General features: G+C 43.4%; 2 protein-coding genes across 2 annotated transcripts; both read right to left on the bottom strand.

Annotated features, from left to right (window-relative positions):
* Positions 1–1,921: 1,921 nt before the first annotated feature.
* ADI1 (acireductone dioxygenase 1) lies at positions 1,922–9,766 on the bottom strand. Its single transcript, XM_042825667.1, has 4 exons — positions 9,613–9,766; positions 6,574–6,693; positions 5,432–5,611; positions 1,922–3,692 (listed from the first exon to the last, which is right to left on the bottom strand). Exons 1-4 carry the CDS (start codon positions 9,730–9,732, stop codon positions 3,570–3,572), a joined length of 543 nt encoding a protein of 180 aa, XP_042681601.1. The 5' UTR covers positions 9,733–9,766; the 3' UTR covers positions 1,922–3,569.
* Positions 9,767–12,065: 2,299 nt separating this feature from the next.
* RNASEH1 (ribonuclease H1) lies at positions 12,066–17,872 on the bottom strand. Its single transcript, XM_042827857.1, has 8 exons — positions 17,742–17,872; positions 17,533–17,657; positions 16,758–16,955; positions 16,074–16,173; positions 15,549–15,603; positions 14,424–14,508; positions 13,452–13,576; positions 12,066–12,540 (listed from the first exon to the last, which is right to left on the bottom strand). Exons 1-8 carry the CDS (start codon positions 17,849–17,851, stop codon positions 12,454–12,456), a joined length of 885 nt encoding a protein of 294 aa, XP_042683791.1. The 5' UTR covers positions 17,852–17,872; the 3' UTR covers positions 12,066–12,453.
* Between the last annotated feature and the right edge of the window lie 1,148 nt (positions 17,873–19,020).

Genomic DNA, 19,020 nt, shown 5'->3' with positions numbered 1-19,020 from the left:
CATTGATCAGCTTTCCTTGAGTTCATGGCAAAAACAAGGCTAAGCTCTCACAAGCTGGTCATGATAAAGTTATGTACACGCACTTACAAACAAGTCTGCATTAATGTGAAAAATAATACACGGATACCCTACAAGCTATCTTCCAACCCCTCAATGCAATACCATTTATCCTACTTTTTTTCTTTAATCCTGAAGCAGATGAAATATTCCCCTCATCTGTGTTACTGCTGCCAACATGACGTTGCTGGAAACACATAAATTTTAATACTACTTCAATGCACTGAGATTTTCCACTAGCTGCAGTAAACAGACTCATGTTTTTGGACCAGAAAGTATTGATTCCACTTCTCACTTTTAGATATGTAGTATGTGGGGGAAAAAAAAAAGCTATAAAAATAAACAGCATTTCTCATCTAAAGGAACTGCATGTTCTCCCTCCGCTCCCTGGAGTGTTTTCTATTAATATTAACATTTTTCCCCCCAGTGTAATCTCCCATGCAAGCTCTTCACAGAATCCTTTTACTGGCCCCAAATTGCTTTCTTCCTGGCTGACAAAAATACTTCTGGATAGCAAAGCTTTCAGCCTTTCAAGAACACCTACAGCACTAAAGGGCATGTGCTTAAAAGTGCTCACAGTGAGACTCTCACAGTCACAGCCACCCCTCAGTGACAGAATGCATTGTGCTATGAAAATGATGAATGGTGTTTGGCAGTGTTATCGTGTGTTATCCCTGACAGCTCGGAGACGGGAGCTGCACTGGGTGTTTATATTCCTCCAGAGAGGCAACAAAACAAGGTGGTTCAGCCCTGTTTCCGAGGTCACACTCTATATCAGTGGGATGTTGAAAGCAATTGCAGTGGGCAGCTCCTTTCCTGTACCTATCCCTTCATCCCTACGCTGTAAGCCTCTCACAAGCAGAGGGCACTGCCTGGTCTCCTTCTGGTGGCTCCTGGTCTGCCATGGGGTAATGGTGCTGTACGTGGAGGAGGAACGAACAGTCTCGTGCCGACTTCTGTTTAAGGGGAAGAGAGAATCTAGACTGAATACCATGGATTAAGAGCAGCATCGGGAGAAAGGAGTTATTTTTACACTGTATTCAGAAATATGACTTCCTGTGGCATATGAGACAAAGAAATCAAATCCGTTGCTGGCAATAATTGTTGTTTAATCCTGTAGCTGTATCTGGAAAAATCCCGTACGTTTATTCCAGGACCAGGGTGCCTCAGTGCATTTAGTGCTGTACAAGAGGCACTCCAGCGCTGCTACCATGGCCATGGCACACAGAGCCCTGAACCACATGGCATAGCACAGCACAGCAACCATACAAGCTTAGCCAATGGACTTGACTCTAATTAAACTTTGTTTTTGATGGTAACTCAGTTTTCAGGCAGGCTTAGGAAACCCTGCACAGAAGCTGCGCAGGCTGATCTAAGTTCTGTGCAGGCTTTCACTTTCTAAGTGTGGGTTGTGCACGCACCCTACTGCACAAACTGAGCCCAGCTCTGCCAACACAAACACATGGTGTACCTGCCTCTTTTGCTACCTTGCGGTCCAAAACCCAAAGGCAGAACTACACATGCTTTTTTTACTAAATGTTTTCAACTTTTAAAATAAAAGCTTTTACCGTTTCCCTTCAAAAATGGGTGAGCACTCATCCCAAAACCATTCTGTGCCTGTTGCTGAGGAGCAGCACATCCTGCATAACTGTGAGGCATTTACTGAAAGACGGACCTGCAGGTTTAAGTCCACTCCATCTCACAGCTGAAGAAACTGAGGCACACAATCAATGACTCATCCAGTGCTACAGAGAAGCATGACCAAGGAAAATAAATGCTGAATAACAGCTGCAGTAACAGTGCTGCTCATGTGTCCTTAATATCAGCATAAGACAAAAAAAAAAAAGAAAGAAAGAAAACCACATACCCCAAAGTCAAATTAATTTTATTAATAAATCACAGGAGAAAACTGCTACATTTTGCTGAGAGAAAACCAAAGCTTTATGTACTAGGTCAGAATGAGGGAGGCTGCATGCTAAAATGCTGATTATGTAGATTTATCTTATGAACATTTTTAGACAAGAATGAAGTAGGGCTTATTCTCTTTAATTAAAAACAGAATCCTACGTAGTTCATTAGCACTGATTCAGAGCAGAATGAATATTAACGGAGCCCAGCTCTCCCAAGTCTACCTGCCAAAAACATCAAGAGAAAAAGGTCAGAAAATGGATTCCTGAGCAACTGTAAATGTATATGGCTAATGGCACTGCAAGGCACCTCTGAAAGGTCCTAGAGATCATGGAGATCATCGTGGCCAGAAAAAGGCAACTGTTACTGCCATCTTCAAAAAGGAGAGTAATAGGATGTGGGGGAAAAGAGGCTGACCTGCCTTACTTCAGTCCCCAGGCAAACTATGGAATAGTCTGGAGGAGGCTCAGAGGAAACCTTCTCACTCTCCACAAGTGCCTGAAAGGAGGTTGTAGCGAGGTGGGAATTGGCCTCTTCCCCCAGGTAAGCGGTGATAGGATGACAGATAACTGCCTCAAAGGCCAGGAGAGGTTCAGGTTGGATGTTAGGAAACATTTCTTCTCAGAGTGGTGAGGCATTGGAACAGGCTGTCCAGGGAGGTGGTGGAATCACCGAGCCCAGAGATGTTCAAGAAAAGAGTAGACATGGCACAAAGGGGCACGGTGGTGATGGCTGAAAGGTAGACTTGATGATCTCAGTGGTCTTTCCCACCATTAATGATCCTATGATTCTATAACAAGCCATTACAGAAGCCATTCTAGGCACACAAAATAGGAGATTGAAAACATAAGGTCAGCAACAATTTACCAGAGGCACATTCTGTCTGACCATTCTGCAGGCCCTCTCAGAGAAAATAACTGGCTCTGCAGCAGAGGAAAACAGTGGATTGCAGTAAGGCTTTCAACTGTTCCCCACTGTAGCACTGTAGTCAGGCTGAGGATAACAACTACACAGTGGGTGAAAAAAATCTGGGCCACTGGACTCGTTGAAGTTTAACTGTCAGCTAGTTACAAGTGACATTCCTCAGTAGTCAAAAACAGGGACAATCATGTTTACCTTCATAAACAATTTGGATTGCCAAAGTCCAGTTTAGGACACTTGTTTGTCTAGCCTGGAGATGAGAAGGCTGAGAGGAGACATAACCAGAGTTTCCCACTAGAGAGGGGACTGCAAAGAAGTCAGAGCCAGATTCTTTCCAAGGCAAAAGAAAACAATTATAAGCTGTGCCAGGGGATTTGGCCATAAAAAAGAAAACTTCCTGACTGTGGGACTGACTGAGCACTGGAAGAGGTGCCTGGACAGACTGTGGAGTCTCCTGCACCAGAGATTTTCAAAACCCAAGAGGCCGTATATCTAATTTTGAAGTTGGCCCCATGCTTCAGAGTGGACTAGATGGCCTCCAAATGACCTTTCAACCTACATTTTTCTGTGATTCTGTGATTCTAAGTGTATATGCAACTAGTAGTGTAATCAGTTGAAAGAACACCAATCACATTTATTCTACTTGGCTTCAGGCTATTCCACCTGTCAGGTCTCAGACATCATTACTGTGCTTCTTCGGCCAAAAACTTCATATACTGTTTCCGAGCAGGAAAATCATCAGCTGGTCTGTTGTATGCTGTCCAGACTGGTTCTCCAACAAAAAGCCTCATTGCTTTCACGTAGTTCTGTCAAAGAACAAAAAGTCACAAGCAATTTCAGATTTCTTTTCTGTGGCAAATCCTGAAATTAATGTTTTAATTTGCATTTATGCAGCAATTCCTGAAAGCATTTCAAGATGGACTGAAAACTTCATTGTCCCAGAACACTGCAGCATGATGCTGCTGTTGCCAGCTCCTGCAGTGAGATTTTGCACCTATGCAGGGATGTATGTTGTGTCACAACCAGTGCGTCCAGAGTGGGCAGACAGTACTTCCACCTGATCAATGAAACCAAATAAATCCTGTTTTATGCAAATCATTTTGCACTGGATCCACAGCACCAAGCAGAGCAGCATCTAATTCCTACTTGCTCAGTTAAACAACAAAAATCAGAAGACCCAAGATCTCTACAGAATGCCTGAGGAGCATCAAAAGCTTCAAAACGAGGGCCTCAAAAAGCTCAATGCATAAACTACCCAAAAAACAACACTGCAGAAAGCAAAACTCTCCAGATTTCCAAAGCAGTAGGCCAGCAGTCAGCCAGAAGCATGTTGGGTAGGAATGTGAAGCTGTGGTAGCAGAATGGAGGATTACATCCCACAGAAATGCTCCAACCACTGAGTTATGGGGAACTCATCTCTCCTCTACTGCCAGCTACACTACAGGTTTAGGCCCTACCTATATTGTAAACATTGCTAAGTGCTTATCTTGCATTTGTATACTCAGCAATGTCAAGAATAAAATTAGGCACCTAAAAAATTGAGCCTCAAAACCCAAGGGTTTAGAAGTACCTAAAGAATGTATGGGAGATTTTGAAAGTAACATTTCTAGACTAAAGTTCCCAAAGTGAACATAAACATTTGTAACATCTTGTAGATTCACTGCATAATCCCTCATATTTTGTGTATGTAAAGTAAAAGCTTTAAACCAGCAATTGTAGCAGATTCACCACAGACCTCAAAATGTTGACAAGAAATCTCTGGTATATCACCAAAACAGCATTTTTTTTTAAATCTTTATTATTATAATTGTTATTATTTACGTAAACAACAAACATTATCTAGACATCTGATTTGAAATCATACCACACTCGGGACTATCCTAGAAAGGGAGTTCTGCCACACACGAGACAACAGCACACATTTCCCTATCTACCAGGGCTAATGCTAGGATTAAAAACGTATTTGTAAGAGTCCACAAGGGCAGGCACACAGATCAGGACTACGTGTGCAATCTCACAATCCATCTGCCAAAACACTCTCCAAAAGCAGGTCACCTCCTGTGAAGTCAGCATTCAATCTAGCATACGCTAGCAGCATGCAGTGGCTCTGCAGCCTTAAATCATTCTTTCCCTGAAGGTGAATTTAGCACTTATGAAGAATGCCACTGCCGTACAAAGATATGCTCTGTCTGGCCCTACAAAGGCACGCAACACAGAGGGATTCATCTCCACACTGCAGCTGACAGTGGGGGCAACTGTGCGAGGGACAGCTGCAGGGTTTGGCTCTCAGGCCACCGTCGCACAAGGTATGCTATGGATACCACGTGGCAATGACTTGCAGTTACAGCTGATGAGATTAAGCTGAATTTCTGACCCGGAGATGATAGGTTCAAATGCTATGAATTATTTAGTATTTTTCATATTCCTACTTCATATTTAATATGCTTTGCTAATGAACTGCAAGTCTCAGGGCATGCAGTTACCAATAAGATACATACTCACATCCATTTGTCATCAAAATTTAGGGTAATTTATGATAACATACATTCTCATCCAGTGTAAATCGGTGATATATGCCAGCAGGGAGGGTTATCATGTCTCCTTTCTCCATGGAAATCCGGATCCATTTGTCATCTTTGTCTCGAACATCAAAATAGCCAGATCCATCTAAGATGTAACGAATTTCATCGTCTAGATGTAAATGCTCTTCATAAAATGTTTTTATCTGGGGATAGGAGGTATCTATTAATACCAAATATAGAAAAACTGCAAAGGAATCTAGCTGAAACATTTGGCAAAGCAGACAAAGGCTTTCAGCGATGCAGTGATTTAACTAACAGATGAAACCAGCAGGATTAAAATGGCCAATCCAGTCAGCCAGACCCAGGGGTCCGGGTACTTTTTATCCATGCTAGCACAGGCGTGCCTGAAACACTTCTCAGCCTTTACTGATTCAGCACGGCAGCCCTCTATCTTTGCATAATGCTGAACTCATCCAGGGCACTTAAATTACTATGTAATTCAGCTTCTAAAAAACTTGAAATCAGCGTAATAATGGGCCTAAAACAAACTGGTAAGAGGACAGATTTAATGGAAATGTTGAAATACCACCAGGCTGCCGTATTCAGATCAGAACAGCAGTCTAATGCCCTGAGGCAGGGAAAAATACACTCCTTCTAGAAGACTCAAGGCCTGGCACTGCTTGTGTTCACCTGCTTCCAAATAGCCAAGCTGTTTACTTCCCAAGTTAACAAATCATCTTGTAAGGGAAACATATCCCTCAAATTCCATGATGTTAACATTCATTTTGAGAAGATATATTTTGCAACAGCCAGCAGGATGTCTCAGCCTTCAAAGCCCATACACAGCTGGGAACAGCCTGCCTTCATCCTGGTTAGGATCTCTGACTATCTGCAGGGCTCCGAGTTTCAAAATGGCACAGTGACGGAAAGTAGCCTAAAAACTTTGCAGGCAACCTACAGAAGCAAAAGGCCTATCCCTTCCTTGTTCTAGAAACAGCATCAACATTTATTTTACTAAAGCTAAGGACTTTAGTACAAGATGTATTTTAAACATGAATTTAATCTCTCAGAGCGTATGTAATAAGCATACGTTAAAAAGCTGACTCTGCACTCTAGCAGCAGAATTCAGAGTGCAAATCCTCATTCAAAGTGATGGCCTGCATACCTTTTCTTCGTAATTTGGCAACTTGTCTTTATGTATAGTTATTATATCCATCCAAGAATAATTTTCTGCTTCCCGAATCTCTTTCAGATGTGGGTCAGTCTCATAGTTATCAGCATCCAACTAAAAACAGGCAGAAAAAAAAATGCATTCAGACACAGTCACTTAAAACACAACTGAAGATACTAATGTGGAAAAACAAAGTTGTTGTCTATGGGCAGGCAGATAACCTGAGTGGCTACGTTAGCTCCTTATAGGTACACAAGGCACATACCATTGCCTTTCAAGACAGAAAGGTGAACACACAAAAGGACAACCAGTGCACACTCAGTAATGTACCAGATACTAATAAGTCTAGAAGTTACTATTTAGTTAACATGGGAAGACCAAAAATGATAAAAACCTGAGTTTTCAAAACCACCACGGACATCCCATGTCAGCTCGTCATCGAAAACCACGCTTGCCTTCCCACACTGCTTCAACAACTTGATTCTCATTCAGGAGCCAGATTCATTGCATTTGCCTGTATCAGCCCCACTGAAGCCATCTGGGGAGCCTTCCTGCTGCTGCTGCAGCCATTTCTGAGGTTCAGAAGTGCTGGCAGACACATATGGATTGGTACCAGTTCTTTAAGCACTGCTTCCTCACCCAGCATGACTCGACTGCCAAGCACACAAGCTTATTGTCACACACACAACAGCAGCAGCAGCACAGCAGCAACAAATAAGATTAAATTAGAGAGTCATGGGTTTGAGCTCTTTGCTGATTGTGTCAGAAATTAATAAACTGCTCTGGATACACTTCACTTTTTCTGCTCTCATGCCAAATTTATTGAAACTGGGAGAGATGCTAAAAACAGACAAGCAGAAGGTTACCTGAGGTTTCAGAATGGCAAGATCTGCTATGGTTTATTAACTCTTGCAGCATGTCCTTACCTTGCACAGCCTGCAAAGAACTTCAAAGGCTGGAGCCTCAACCGCCAACACACATCCCCATCCCCACTAGGCACTGCCACTCTGCAGCACTGCTTGTGCTGCACTCCTCAAGCCCAGGAGGTATGATTATTGGGAAGAGAAATCCTGAGCTCTTAATGAATACATTTTACAGCTGAGGCATGGCTGATTTACGGTTTGTACCAGAAGTTATCCATCACGTAGCTCTTCTGTTGGAACCACCCCAAGAAGGATACTTTGAAATGTCTCTTACAAATCAGTGAATCACAAGGGTTGGAAAGGACCAGTGGGGACCATCAAGTCCAATCAGTCTGCTAAAACAGGTTCCCTACAACAGGTCACACAGGTAAACATTCAAGCAGATCTTGAATATAGCCAGAGAAGATTCCAGAACTTGTATGGGCAGACTGTTCCAGTGCTCCATCACTTTCACAGTAAAAGTCTTTCACATGCTTATATGGAATTGTGTTGGATTTGTGCCCTTTACCCCTTATCCTGTTGCAGCACACTGTAACAAGACCGGCCTCATCCACTTGACTCCTGCACTTCAGAAACTTACAAACATTGATGTGATCACCTCTCACTCTTTTCCAGGCTGAACAGCCCCAGGCCTCTTAACCTTCATTCATAAAGCAGATGCTCCAGGCCCCAACCATCTTTGCGTCCCTCCCCTGGACTCCTAGAAGATCCCTGTCTTTCTTGGACTGGGGAGCTCAGAACTGGATGCAGTGTTCCAGATGTGGCCTCACCAGAGCAGAGGAGGAGAATCCTTAAACCTGCTAGCTGCATTCTTTTTCATGCAACCCAAGATACCTGCAGAGAAGGACGTGGGGGTCCTGATAGATGAAAAGCTTAACATGAGCCAGCAGTGTGCTTTTGCAGCTCGGAGAACAAATGGTATCCTGGGCTCCATCAGACAAGCGGTGGCCAGCAGGGACAGGAAGGTGATTGTCCCCCTCTACTCTGCTCTTGTGAGGCCCCATCTGGAGTACTGCGTCCAGGTCTGGAGCCCCCAGTAACAAGGAAGACAGGGAGCTGTTAGAGAGGGTCCACAGGAGAGCAACAAAGATGATCAGGGGACTGGAGCACCTCTCCTACAAAGACAGGCTGAGGGAGCTGGGCTTGTTCAGCCTGGAGAAAAGAAGGCTGCAGTGTGACCTCACTGCAGCCTTTCAGTTCCTAAAGGGGGCCTACAAACAGAAGGGGAGTCAATTCTTTGAAAGGGTTGATAACTGCAGGACAAGGGGAAATGGTTGTAAGTTGAAGGAGGGAAGATTGAGATTGGATGTCAGGGGGAAATTTTTTTTACAGAGAGAGTGGTGAGGTGCTGGAACAGGCTGCCCAGAGAGGCTGTGGATGCCCCGTCCCTGGAGTTGTTCAAGGTCAGACTGGATGGATGGGACCCTGGGCAGCCTGGTTTAGTATTAAATAGGAGGCTGGTGGCCCTGCATGTGGCAAGGGGGTTGGAACTTCATGATCCTTGAGGTTCCTTCCAATCCCAGCCATTCTGAGATACCACTGGCCATGTCCACAATGGCACACAGAGGACCCCTAAGTCCTGCTCTACAGAGCTCCTCTCCAGGGGCTCAGCTGCTGACCTGTACTGGTATATGATGCCCAACCCAAACCATCCCACCATTCGGAGATGTCCGGTACAAACACACAGCTCACCCTGGTGGGCGTCGTGCCTCAGGATTCAGCCCCAACCCGCAGGTTTGTAGCAGCACCACCGCCATCTCGGGTGGGAATCAAGCGGGGTGAAGGCTGCACAGCGACCAGGGGCGATACGCAGACGGGTTTACCAAATAAACACGTAAAAACTTATGTCTCGATTTTACAACGCGGCTGTAAGGGGATATCACATGAAACCCTTGTTTCAGAGACACGGCAGGCAGACAACGTGAGAAGAGCCCGCCCCGCAGCCGCCTCCCGGCCTCAGGGCCACGGCGCCATGACGCGCATCGTCGGCGCCCGCCCACCCGCCTCCCGCGGGCAGCGCAGCGCAGCGCGGCCCGGTGCCGCGCGGCGTCCCTCAGCCACGTCCTGGGGCTCGCAGCCCTGGGCAGCGCCGCCCGCCCCCGCCGCTTACTCTGCGGTAGGCGACGCCGAGGCGGCGCAGCTGCTCCAGGCTGACGGCGCGGTTGGGCTCCAGCCTGTGGGGAGCCCGCTGGTCCTCCTGGGATTCATCCATATACCAGGCCTCCACCATGGCGGCGCCGGCAGCTTCCGCGGAGCTGGGCGGCAGCGGCCCGCCCCGCAGCTGAGGCCCGGCCTATGGGGAGGGCGCCAAGATCTCGGGCAGCTCCTGGAGGCCTCCAATTACTTTCTTCTTCAAAAACAACCTCTGAAGTTTCAGTTCCCCATGAAGAATGAATTCCCCATGAACAGCCAACGTTCTCGACCTCAAGCGTCTCCTAAGCCTGCTTTAGAAATACTATTCACTTCCCATCCTTCAATCTGTTCATAGTCCTATGGGCATTCTTCTTTCATTTCCAGAATGAGAAATAAACGTTAGTAACAACTAGAACAAAACTGCTTCCTATTAGAATCATAGAATCGCAAGGTTGGAAACGACCTGCAAGATCATCTAGTCCAACCACCCTCCCATTCCCAGTAGCACAAGCTATTAAACCATCTCTCGTAGCTTCTCATCCAGATGCCTCTTGAACACTGCCAGGGACAGCGACTCCACCACCTCCCTGGGCAGCCATTCCAGTGCATGACCACTCTCTGAGGGAAAAAGTTTCTCCTGATGTCCAACCTAAACCTCCTCTGGTATAACTTCTGGCCGTTTCCTCGGGTCCTACTATTTGCCTGGGAGAAGAGGCCAGACCCTTTTTCATCACAACCTCCCTTAAGGAAGTTGTAAAGTGCCATGAGGTCTCCCGTGAGCCTCCTCCAGACTGAACAATCCCAGCTTCCTCACCCGCTCCTCATAAGACTTGTGCTCCAGACAATTAAATTTCTTGTTTCCACATTGCAGAAATCCTTCAGGCAGTAAAGTAACTTAAATAGTGTGATGCTGCTGCTTACCACTTACCCACTATTATCTTCACAGTTTCCTCAAAATTGCTGCTCCAAATAACAGATTTCCATGCAGTAAGTAGGATCTGCACATTTAACACAAGAGGTATGATCTGGAGATTATGACACTTCTTCAGCACGTCTGTCATGCTGTTTAACTGTTTCAGCTAGAGATCTGATCAGGATCACTACATACTTTCCTCCAAGTCGAACTTCTAAAGTAAGAAAAGACAGTTGTGTATGTGTATACATAGGTTGCTCTGAAAGTAACACCTCCCATATATTTTCACAGAAACTACAACAAAGAGCACAATAACACTACTTGATAGAGCAAATTCTCAGCTACAAAATGCTATTTTTCAATATAGTTGCCACCATTAGCTCTGCATTTTTGACAGCCTCCATACTACACTCAAAGTTATCTGAATGTGGTTTCTCTTTTATATCACTGTCACCACTGCTGAAATGCACCACCCACCACCTCACTGTGCTCACATCCACTGTTTGGTCTCCATGAATGTTCAGCAAGTGTAGATGAATGTTAATAGGTGCAACTTTTTCCACATGGAGAAATTCAATTCCACACCTGTTTCATTCTCACTTCCACATCAGACATCATTTTGTCAGACTGCCCCTCTGCTGCCATCAGTCACACAGCAACAAAACGTAACAATACTGTCGGGAAGGTTTAGCTTTTACTGCCATAACACCAACATCCATCTCTGACACTGTTGGCCAACACAATAGAAGGTATCACCTCCAGAGCAACCCTAGCAAATGCACGTATATACACACACGTACATATGCAGAGATGTACACATGCATATATACGTACATATACAAGACCCAGAGAACAAAATGTTGTCAGTGTACTACCTCATCCCGTCAGGTGCAACTACCATGCAATTTTGGATGACACAAAATCTCTCCCATCTATTAGTAAATAGACTAACTAATTTCCTAGCTCCATCACAATTCACGTGACACTAAATACCTAAAAGCATGCAATTTTCCACGAATAAGGATATTAAAAGGAATGAGAACCATTAAGAAATCAAGCTTCAGCAGCTCCAGTGATCTATGCAGCCATTAACAAATTAAAAAAAAAAACCCTCAATGACTTCTAACTTAAGCACTACTGTCAGTAATATTCAGATGCCTTACAAAATAGTTGACAAAGACGTTTCCCTTTCCTTCATAGATACATAAAAAATAACACTTGTTGAGCAGCAGTATTTACTCTCTAATTCAAGCGCACATCAGTCATTCCACTCATCTCAACACTGACTAGAAAAAATGAAGTCAAATGCTTGACAACCTGGAACTTGCCAGATCTCCCAGTTCCACCTCAGATAAAATGGCCAATTATCTTCTTTGGGACATCTGAGAGGACGATACTACTGTCAGAATGCTAAGGCTTATTAATAAACATCTTCATGTCACATCATTGATCTCTTATCAAATCATCCAACCAACTTCACCTCCTCAACAATTTTGCACCATTAATATATACTTCTGTACAAAAACAAACAAACAATAATTTATTTCATAAGAAGGAAATAAAAGAACACACAGGATAAAAATTTAGTATCATTTCTTCTGAAGTCTGTCTTTATGGTGAATTCAGAAACCTATGAGACCGCTCAAAAACACTGACAGCAGCACTTCAATAAGATGAAGGAAAAAAGCAGTTTATCATCAATTAAATATTGATCTGATTGTAAAACAAACAGCATAGATGAAATAGATGCATTTTTTTTTCTCCCCTGAAGTTGGTTATACATTTAGTACTTTGAGCTAGAAATAAGCACAGTTCAAAGTTCAACTCTGAAGCAACAGCAGTTCAAACTGTCACTGCTACATTAGTCCTTTTCCTCCAACTGCAACAGTCTCCAGTCCCAGTATGTCACAACTTTTGTTTACTAGCGCCTTCTCTTGCTAGTCTGTCAGCTTCCTCATTTCCTTGGAAACCAGCATGACCAGGAATATGCATCTGTTAGGACAAAAGTAAGGAGTGTTAGACATGAAAGAAATCCAAAAAAAGAGCACATACATGAAACTTGAGCACATAATGCCCTTCTATTCATAGCATAGTAGCAGCTTCTTAGAGGAACTCATATTAAGTCCTTACGTGTTCTTCCCAGTAATGATTGTAAACTCTCATTAAAGATCAAGAACTGGATTGCCAGATTGCAAAAACCATCTTTATAAGAAGTGGTGAGCTGTCTAAGGAGCACCTAACCTAGCCTTTAAAAAAAAAAGGCAGAAAACAGCACTAACACTTAGTTACTAACTCAGAAGTCCTACCTTCAGATGAAAGAGAAAACCTCTCTGACATTCAGTCAACTTTTCCCAGAAAGCTACACCATTAAAACCAATAGCTGTGTAACACCTCACTATCTGTTTTTTTTCAATTTTTTACATTAAAGACCCTTATGTGCTCAGTTTTCTTGGAAAAAAATACTAAGGTACAGAAAACCAGAGTTGATTTGGGGTTACAATCTTAGTTTTCCCGGTTTAAAGGCAGACGTACGATTAAGTTACACAGAAGATCCAGTATCTTAAAAGCTTTGATAAGCAACTCTAGCAGTTACAACTCAAGAAGACACTATTATGTTCCAAGCTTACATTTTCAGAAATTGAAATAATTATTAGGCAGTTTCTAAGTAGTAACAAGAAACAATAAAAAAAAAAAAACATGCATTTTAACAAACAAATAGTGGTTACAAGAGACTAGCTTACACTGAAGTGATAATTTCACTTGCTTTAAATAAAACAAGCAGATCCACTGTATTTATAGATGTATAGCTTTATATCCTATACAATTCATTGCCATGGTCCTAGTTAGTAAGAATTTACACAAGTATTTAGGATGTCATAGGGAAGAAGAAATGAGGTGCTCACCCACTGAATTTCTATGCCTTTTGATAGACTATCAAGTTTTTGAAAATCTTCTTTATTTATCACGCTTCCTCCTGAACTTGTTCTCCAGCCATTCGTTTTCCAGTTTTCAACCCAGCTCGTAATACCTATGCAAAGGGAGTATTATCATAAAAGTTTCACAAGTCTTTCAACACATTCCATACAAAGTCTCAGGCAAAAACATCATAGAAAATATTCTTATTTGGTCTTCAGGATTATGTTTTCTCATTATTACTTGAAATACCAACAGTGTTTTCCTGAACAGGTATTTAAAGATTACAGCTTTACATACACATTCCACGCATAATTATGACATGAACTTCAACAAACTGAAGCTAAAGATTTGCTTGATTGTACAATAAACTAGAACAAATTTGTTTTGTCTGAAGACGTAAACACACAGAGGAGAAACAGATGACCACATATTTTAAGATTTCTGTTGGCTAAACAGAACACTTCAGAGAAGGAACACATAAGCAGATTTCTAGAGAACAAAATCTAACATTCTGGCCATCCATATGTGGAAAGGAGGGAAACCTCAAATATAGCTCACATTTGTGTACATGTAGTTTCTCCAACCCAAGAAGTCAAAACAAACCAAAATGAAACTGCAAAGTCACTACACCAACTTCTGAGTACTCTCTTGAAGACTTCCTTAACAGAAGGCCCACAAACAATATTTTTTTCTAGACTGTATGTGCCATACTGGGTACATTAAGACAAAAAAATTTCATTTTTTCATTTACTTCTGCCATTCTTCACTATTACAAGCAATGGTCTCTAACTGTATAGCAGACAGAAGGTAATCCTTACAGTATTCTGCAAGTTTTTCACCAAGCAGTCTTGAGAATTGAATTTTGTCATACGTTCTCTTCTTTATATAAGAAGTCTCCACAAACCCCAGTATGTCCTGTGTGCTTTATGTAATCAGGAACTCTAAAATAATCAACTCACCATTAATAGTGAACTTGCTGTCAGTGTAGATAATTAGTTTCTTGATATTTTGACTCTTTGCTTGCTCAATTGCTTTGCAGGCTGCCTTAAGAACATTTCAATAGAGTCACAGTTCAGTACAGTATTTTGAACGTTTAACTAAAATACCAGCAAAGTACCTGATGCTAATACAGAAGAACTACAAAGAATATTAACGTAATCTCTCCATCAGTAAGTACAAAGATGTTTTAGAACAGAGATGAATCATAAAGACAGAGAGCAACTTAAGTTTCCCACATGTTAAATAAAGTAAAATCTGTTGTTCAGTTCTCCAGTGCAGGAACAGCTCTCTGCCCAGTTGCTCAGCTCTCCAAGGCTCTTAACAGCACATCAGGTTCCAGCCATCTTCTCCATAATTTTGGAGAGCAAAGATTCATATCAGCTCCAAATGCTTGGAACTGTTTCCAATCATTCTGTAGTGGTGCCACGAAACAGAATAATTAGAGACAAGTGGCATAGTCTCAAATTTGTGCTGAAAAGCTCTCCAGCAGCAAGTCTGACTTATGACATACCACCATTGTTTCTGCTTGGTTCTCACTGAAAGGGATTTCTTGCTATTTTTTAAGCAGGTCAGCTTCTCACCTAATTTTACCTCCAAAGACACAGTGCAGGGAAGCTGCAGTACCAGAATTGAGATTAGATGAGAAGGAAAACTAAATCTGCTGTTAAGACTTATTTCTAAAGTAACAAAAATTACTCCTGGAATTATTTATTATGTATAATCAAAGAAAGATGATATTCTGACCCTATCACAGTAAGAAGGCAATCATCCTCTTGACCTTTCCCTGAAGTCTAAGACATAGACATTAAAAATACAAAGTTTTGAGAATGGGGCTTTCCTAATGCAAGGCAATTTTAAATATCTGTGCTTGGCCTCATGACATCCGGGAATTCTCGAGATATTGCCTATTTGAGAGCAACAAAGAACAATAAAACCTAAAGAAAACAATTTGTCTGAAGTCACAACTGGTATTTTGTGTACTTCTCTCACAGCTCCATACTTGGCTTCTGAAGTCCAGAGCTGAAATACTCGAGTATAATAATGCTTTCTACATGTGGAAGCATTTTAGGACATTTGCTACTTACGTGTATTTCAGCTCTTTGATTCGTTTGCCGTCCAGGAAGTCTTTCACTGATATTTCTACATCCAAAGAACAAACAGTAGTTACTCAAAATTATCACTACACGATACATTATGATTTAGAATCACAAATAAAACAGAGATCATCTTCTTTTTATAAAGAAGGATGAATGGAGACTCAAGGTCTAACTTCCACCCACACAGCACCCTGCATGTCTGGACCCGCCATTAACATGCAGCTACTTTTGCTGCCTTTTGTACACACATACAACTATTTTAACTTCCTGCATTCCTTGAATCCGCTTCAGCAACTTAAAAATATTATTTCCAATCGTTTCTTTCCCACATCCCTACCTTCTAGAAAATTTTATTTCTATTTTTCCTTAGTAAGTCATTACTCTAATAGCACTGTCATTAACATGAGTTTCAACAGCATGGCTTCACATTTAAAAAGAGGCCAGCATGGTGAAGCACACCCAAAACAAACATCAGCATATCTATCTAAGAAAAGAACCCAGTGAATTACTTACAAGGGGTGGCCTGGTCCCCAGTAAACACCTATTCCAGCGCGTGCCCTGTTACGTCCATTACCTGAACAACAACCATCTGTATAAACAACTGCAAATTCACCTACAAAAGAATTAGCAAAAGCAGAAATTCAAGGATTCCTTCACAAACATAGGCTCTTCAAATAGAATGAAACACCTGCTAATAGATTAATGTCTGAACTTCCTTCCCTGGGCAGTCCTTCAAAACGCCTTCTAGAGATATCACTGATTTAATTAGTAATGCATAATACCAGAAGCCCCACTGCAATACCACCCTCCCACTGCTTCCAAATCTGTAAGGCTCACAAAGTATCTGTGTGCTAAGTTTCATAATCTCACTATAAGTCTTGCCTTCCTCAGTCAGTGTTAAAACTTGCCAGCTAAATCTGCACTTAAATCAAGTTTGTAATCTAGATACATGTAAAACCACAAATACAGTGAACAAATCAAGCCATATCTTGATAGCAGTTAAAGTCAATTAATGTCACATAGAAAGATAATATGAAAAACACACATCATGGCTCAGATTTCAATTTTAAAAAGATAGGTTGCACTTGGCCTTGGTGTTCTCATACACAAACCTCCCTAAAAGCTTTCTAATAATTACACTGTCTTATACGAAGAGAAAGAACTCAAAAGAGTTAATGGAGTAACTAAAGAACTTACCCATATATGAAAACTTATCTTCACCAACTATTGGTGTCGAGTGCCCTTCATCGTGTTTTGCACGCTTTACAGTATGTTCTTCATTTGTAGACTGCTCATATGGCCTTTTGCATGCATTGCAGCACAACATATCTGCCTCCAGCTCCTCTCTTTGGCTAGCATTTTCCTGCGTTACAGTTGAAGCACCATGTGTCTCTTCTAAAAACACAAAATAAGAAAGCTCACCTACGCACAAAAGGTCAAGTTTTATTCAAAATAAGTCCTAGAAGTAACATGTAGATGGTGAAAACTTTTGAAGGTAAGAGAAACAGCCATTGGACTTGATGGTCCTTACGGGTCCCATCCAACTGGGGATTTCTATGATGCTCTGTGGCACCTGAGGACATGGTGCACTGAGCGCAGTGGGGATGAGCGGACAGTCGGACTAAGTGATCTCAGAGATCTCTTCCAACCTCAGTCGTTCTGTGATAAAGACAAGAGTTTTGCTTTCGTTGATTAGTAATGCTTGTCCATTAAGCTAACCCTGAAAAATAATTATGGGGGGGAAAAAAAAAAACAAGTACACCAGTTACCTTAGCTCAAAGCACAAACACACACAACAGCCCTTAAATACAGACAAGGCACAAGCAAATCCACACGCTTATGGAAATGCTTCTTTCTTGCATAGACCCCTGGTGGTGTTGGGATTCCTGCACCAGCAGCCGAGGGGAAGCGGCACCTCGCACGTGGCCCTGCGAGCCACCTTCCCTGCCTCCCCACCCCGAGGACACGCTACCTGCGGGCACGGACTGCTGCCCACCCGGAGGTCCGGCGCCCACGAAGGCCCAAGCTTCCTTCTCGGTGGCGAACTTCTTGAAGCTGGCGGAAGGGAACCTGTTCACCTGCTGCTGGCATTCCGCCCTGCAACACAGCGGGCGGGGAGTGAGGCCGGCCCGGTGCGCTTCCCGGAGCATCTCCGGCAGCGAAACTGCGCTCGAACCTTACCAGGTGCGGTAGACACCCGTCTGCCGGCCCTTGCGCACCGCGTAGAACATACCGCCGCCCTTGGAGACAAAACAGGAGTGGCTGAGGAGCGCGACGAGCCACCGCAACATAGCGCAGCCCCGCCGCCATCCGCACCCCCCTCCCCGCCCCACGGCTCCTGCCCCGGGCGGCTGCACACCCGCCGCCGTTGGGCACTGCGCAGGCGTCACAGCCGGCCGCACATGCGCCGTAGCGGTTGCACCCGCGCCCCCATTCTGCGCATGCGAGAAGGGAGAGAGAGGGAGCGCCTCGCTACGGACCGCGAGTGGGGTCAAAATTATTAGGAAGTGGGCGTGGAATATTGCGGGAGGGAGGCTGTGCAGAAAGCGAAAGGGGATCTCACAATGTCCATAAATATCTGAGGGAGGGTGCAAAGGGGACAGAGCTAGACTCGTTTCACAGGTGCCCAGAGTCAGGACAAGAGGCAGTGGATGCAGATTGGAGCACAGGAGGTCTCGTCTGAACACCGGGAGCACTTCTGTGTTGTGCTGATGGCAGATCAGCAGCACGGTCTGCCAAGAGGCTGCGGGGTCTCCTTGCAGATCTTCAGAAGCTGCCTGGACCTGATGCTGGGCGCCCTGCTGTGTGTCCCTCCTGGAGCAGGGGTTAGGTCCGATTGTCCCAGAGGGCCCTGCCAACCTCTGCTGATTCTGTGGTGACACAAGTGTCTGCTTGGAAAGTGGTGTTTGCAGCACTGGAGATATTTTTGCCTATGCAGCTTGAGAGAATCACACCATCTTTCTGCTTGATTAAATCATTGCATTGGACCCTTCCTCCAAAAGTAAGAGCTTGGTAGCATGCTCTGCTTGTAAGTAAAACTCCATGCAGTTGTGTGAAGGTTCAAAGCCCCAGCTAGAAAACAAACAAACAAAAACAATAAAAGCTCACTGGTGCTTCCTTGCCTACCTAAATGGTGGTCTTGGTTCTGTGAGGAGCTCCTGTAGACTCTTCATATTTAACAAGCCATTAAACTTAATAGAGGACCACCCCGGAATGAACATACCCTCAAACTTGTTGCAAAATCCCCATTTACCCTTCTTATCTTGAAAAGGATTACTAAAAGATGATGCCAACTTCTATATATATAGGTCACTCCAAAAATAATGCCTCCTACTTACTTCCATGAAAACTACAACAGATACAAAGAGAACAATAACTCTATTTGATAAATTCTCATCTACAAAACACTCATTTTCAACATAGTCATCACCACTGACTATGCATTTTCACCAGCAATGAA

The sequence above is a fragment of the Centrocercus urophasianus genome, unplaced genomic scaffold (assembly GCF_019232065.1).
Source record: "Centrocercus urophasianus isolate 14NV4802_14NV808 unplaced genomic scaffold, USGS_Curo_1.0 seq_10, whole genome shotgun sequence".
Taxonomy (NCBI): Eukaryota; Metazoa; Chordata; class Aves; order Galliformes; family Phasianidae; genus Centrocercus; species Centrocercus urophasianus.
Note: the sequence above shows the minus strand (reverse complement) of the source record. Positions and strands in the feature narration are given on the sequence as shown.

Excerpts from the sequence above, each read along its gene's own strand:
- ADI1 (XM_042825667.1), bottom strand. The coding sequence starts at position 9,732 with ATGGTGGAGGCCTGGTATATGGATGAATCCCAGGAGGACCAGCGGGCT. Across the intron at positions 6,694-9,612 it reads TCGGCGTCGCCTACCGCAGA|TTGGATGCTGATAACTATGA; the intron begins GTAAGCGGCGGG and ends GCCTGTTTTTAG. Across the intron at positions 5,612-6,573 it reads TGCCAAATTACGAAGAAAAG|ATAAAAACATTTTATGAAGA; the intron begins GTATGCAGGCCA and ends TCCTATCCCCAG.
- RNASEH1 (XM_042827857.1), bottom strand. The coding sequence starts at position 17,851 with ATGTTGCGGTGGCTCGTCGCGCTCCTCAGCCACTCCTGTTTTGTCTCC. Across the intron at positions 16,174-16,757 it reads AGATAAGTTTTCATATATGG|GTGAATTTGCAGTTGTTTAT; the intron begins GTAAGTTCTTTA and ends ATTCTTTTGTAG. Across the intron at positions 15,604-16,073 it reads TGGGGACCAGGCCACCCCTT|AAATATCAGTGAAAGACTTC; the intron begins GTAAGTAATTCA and ends CTTTGGATGTAG.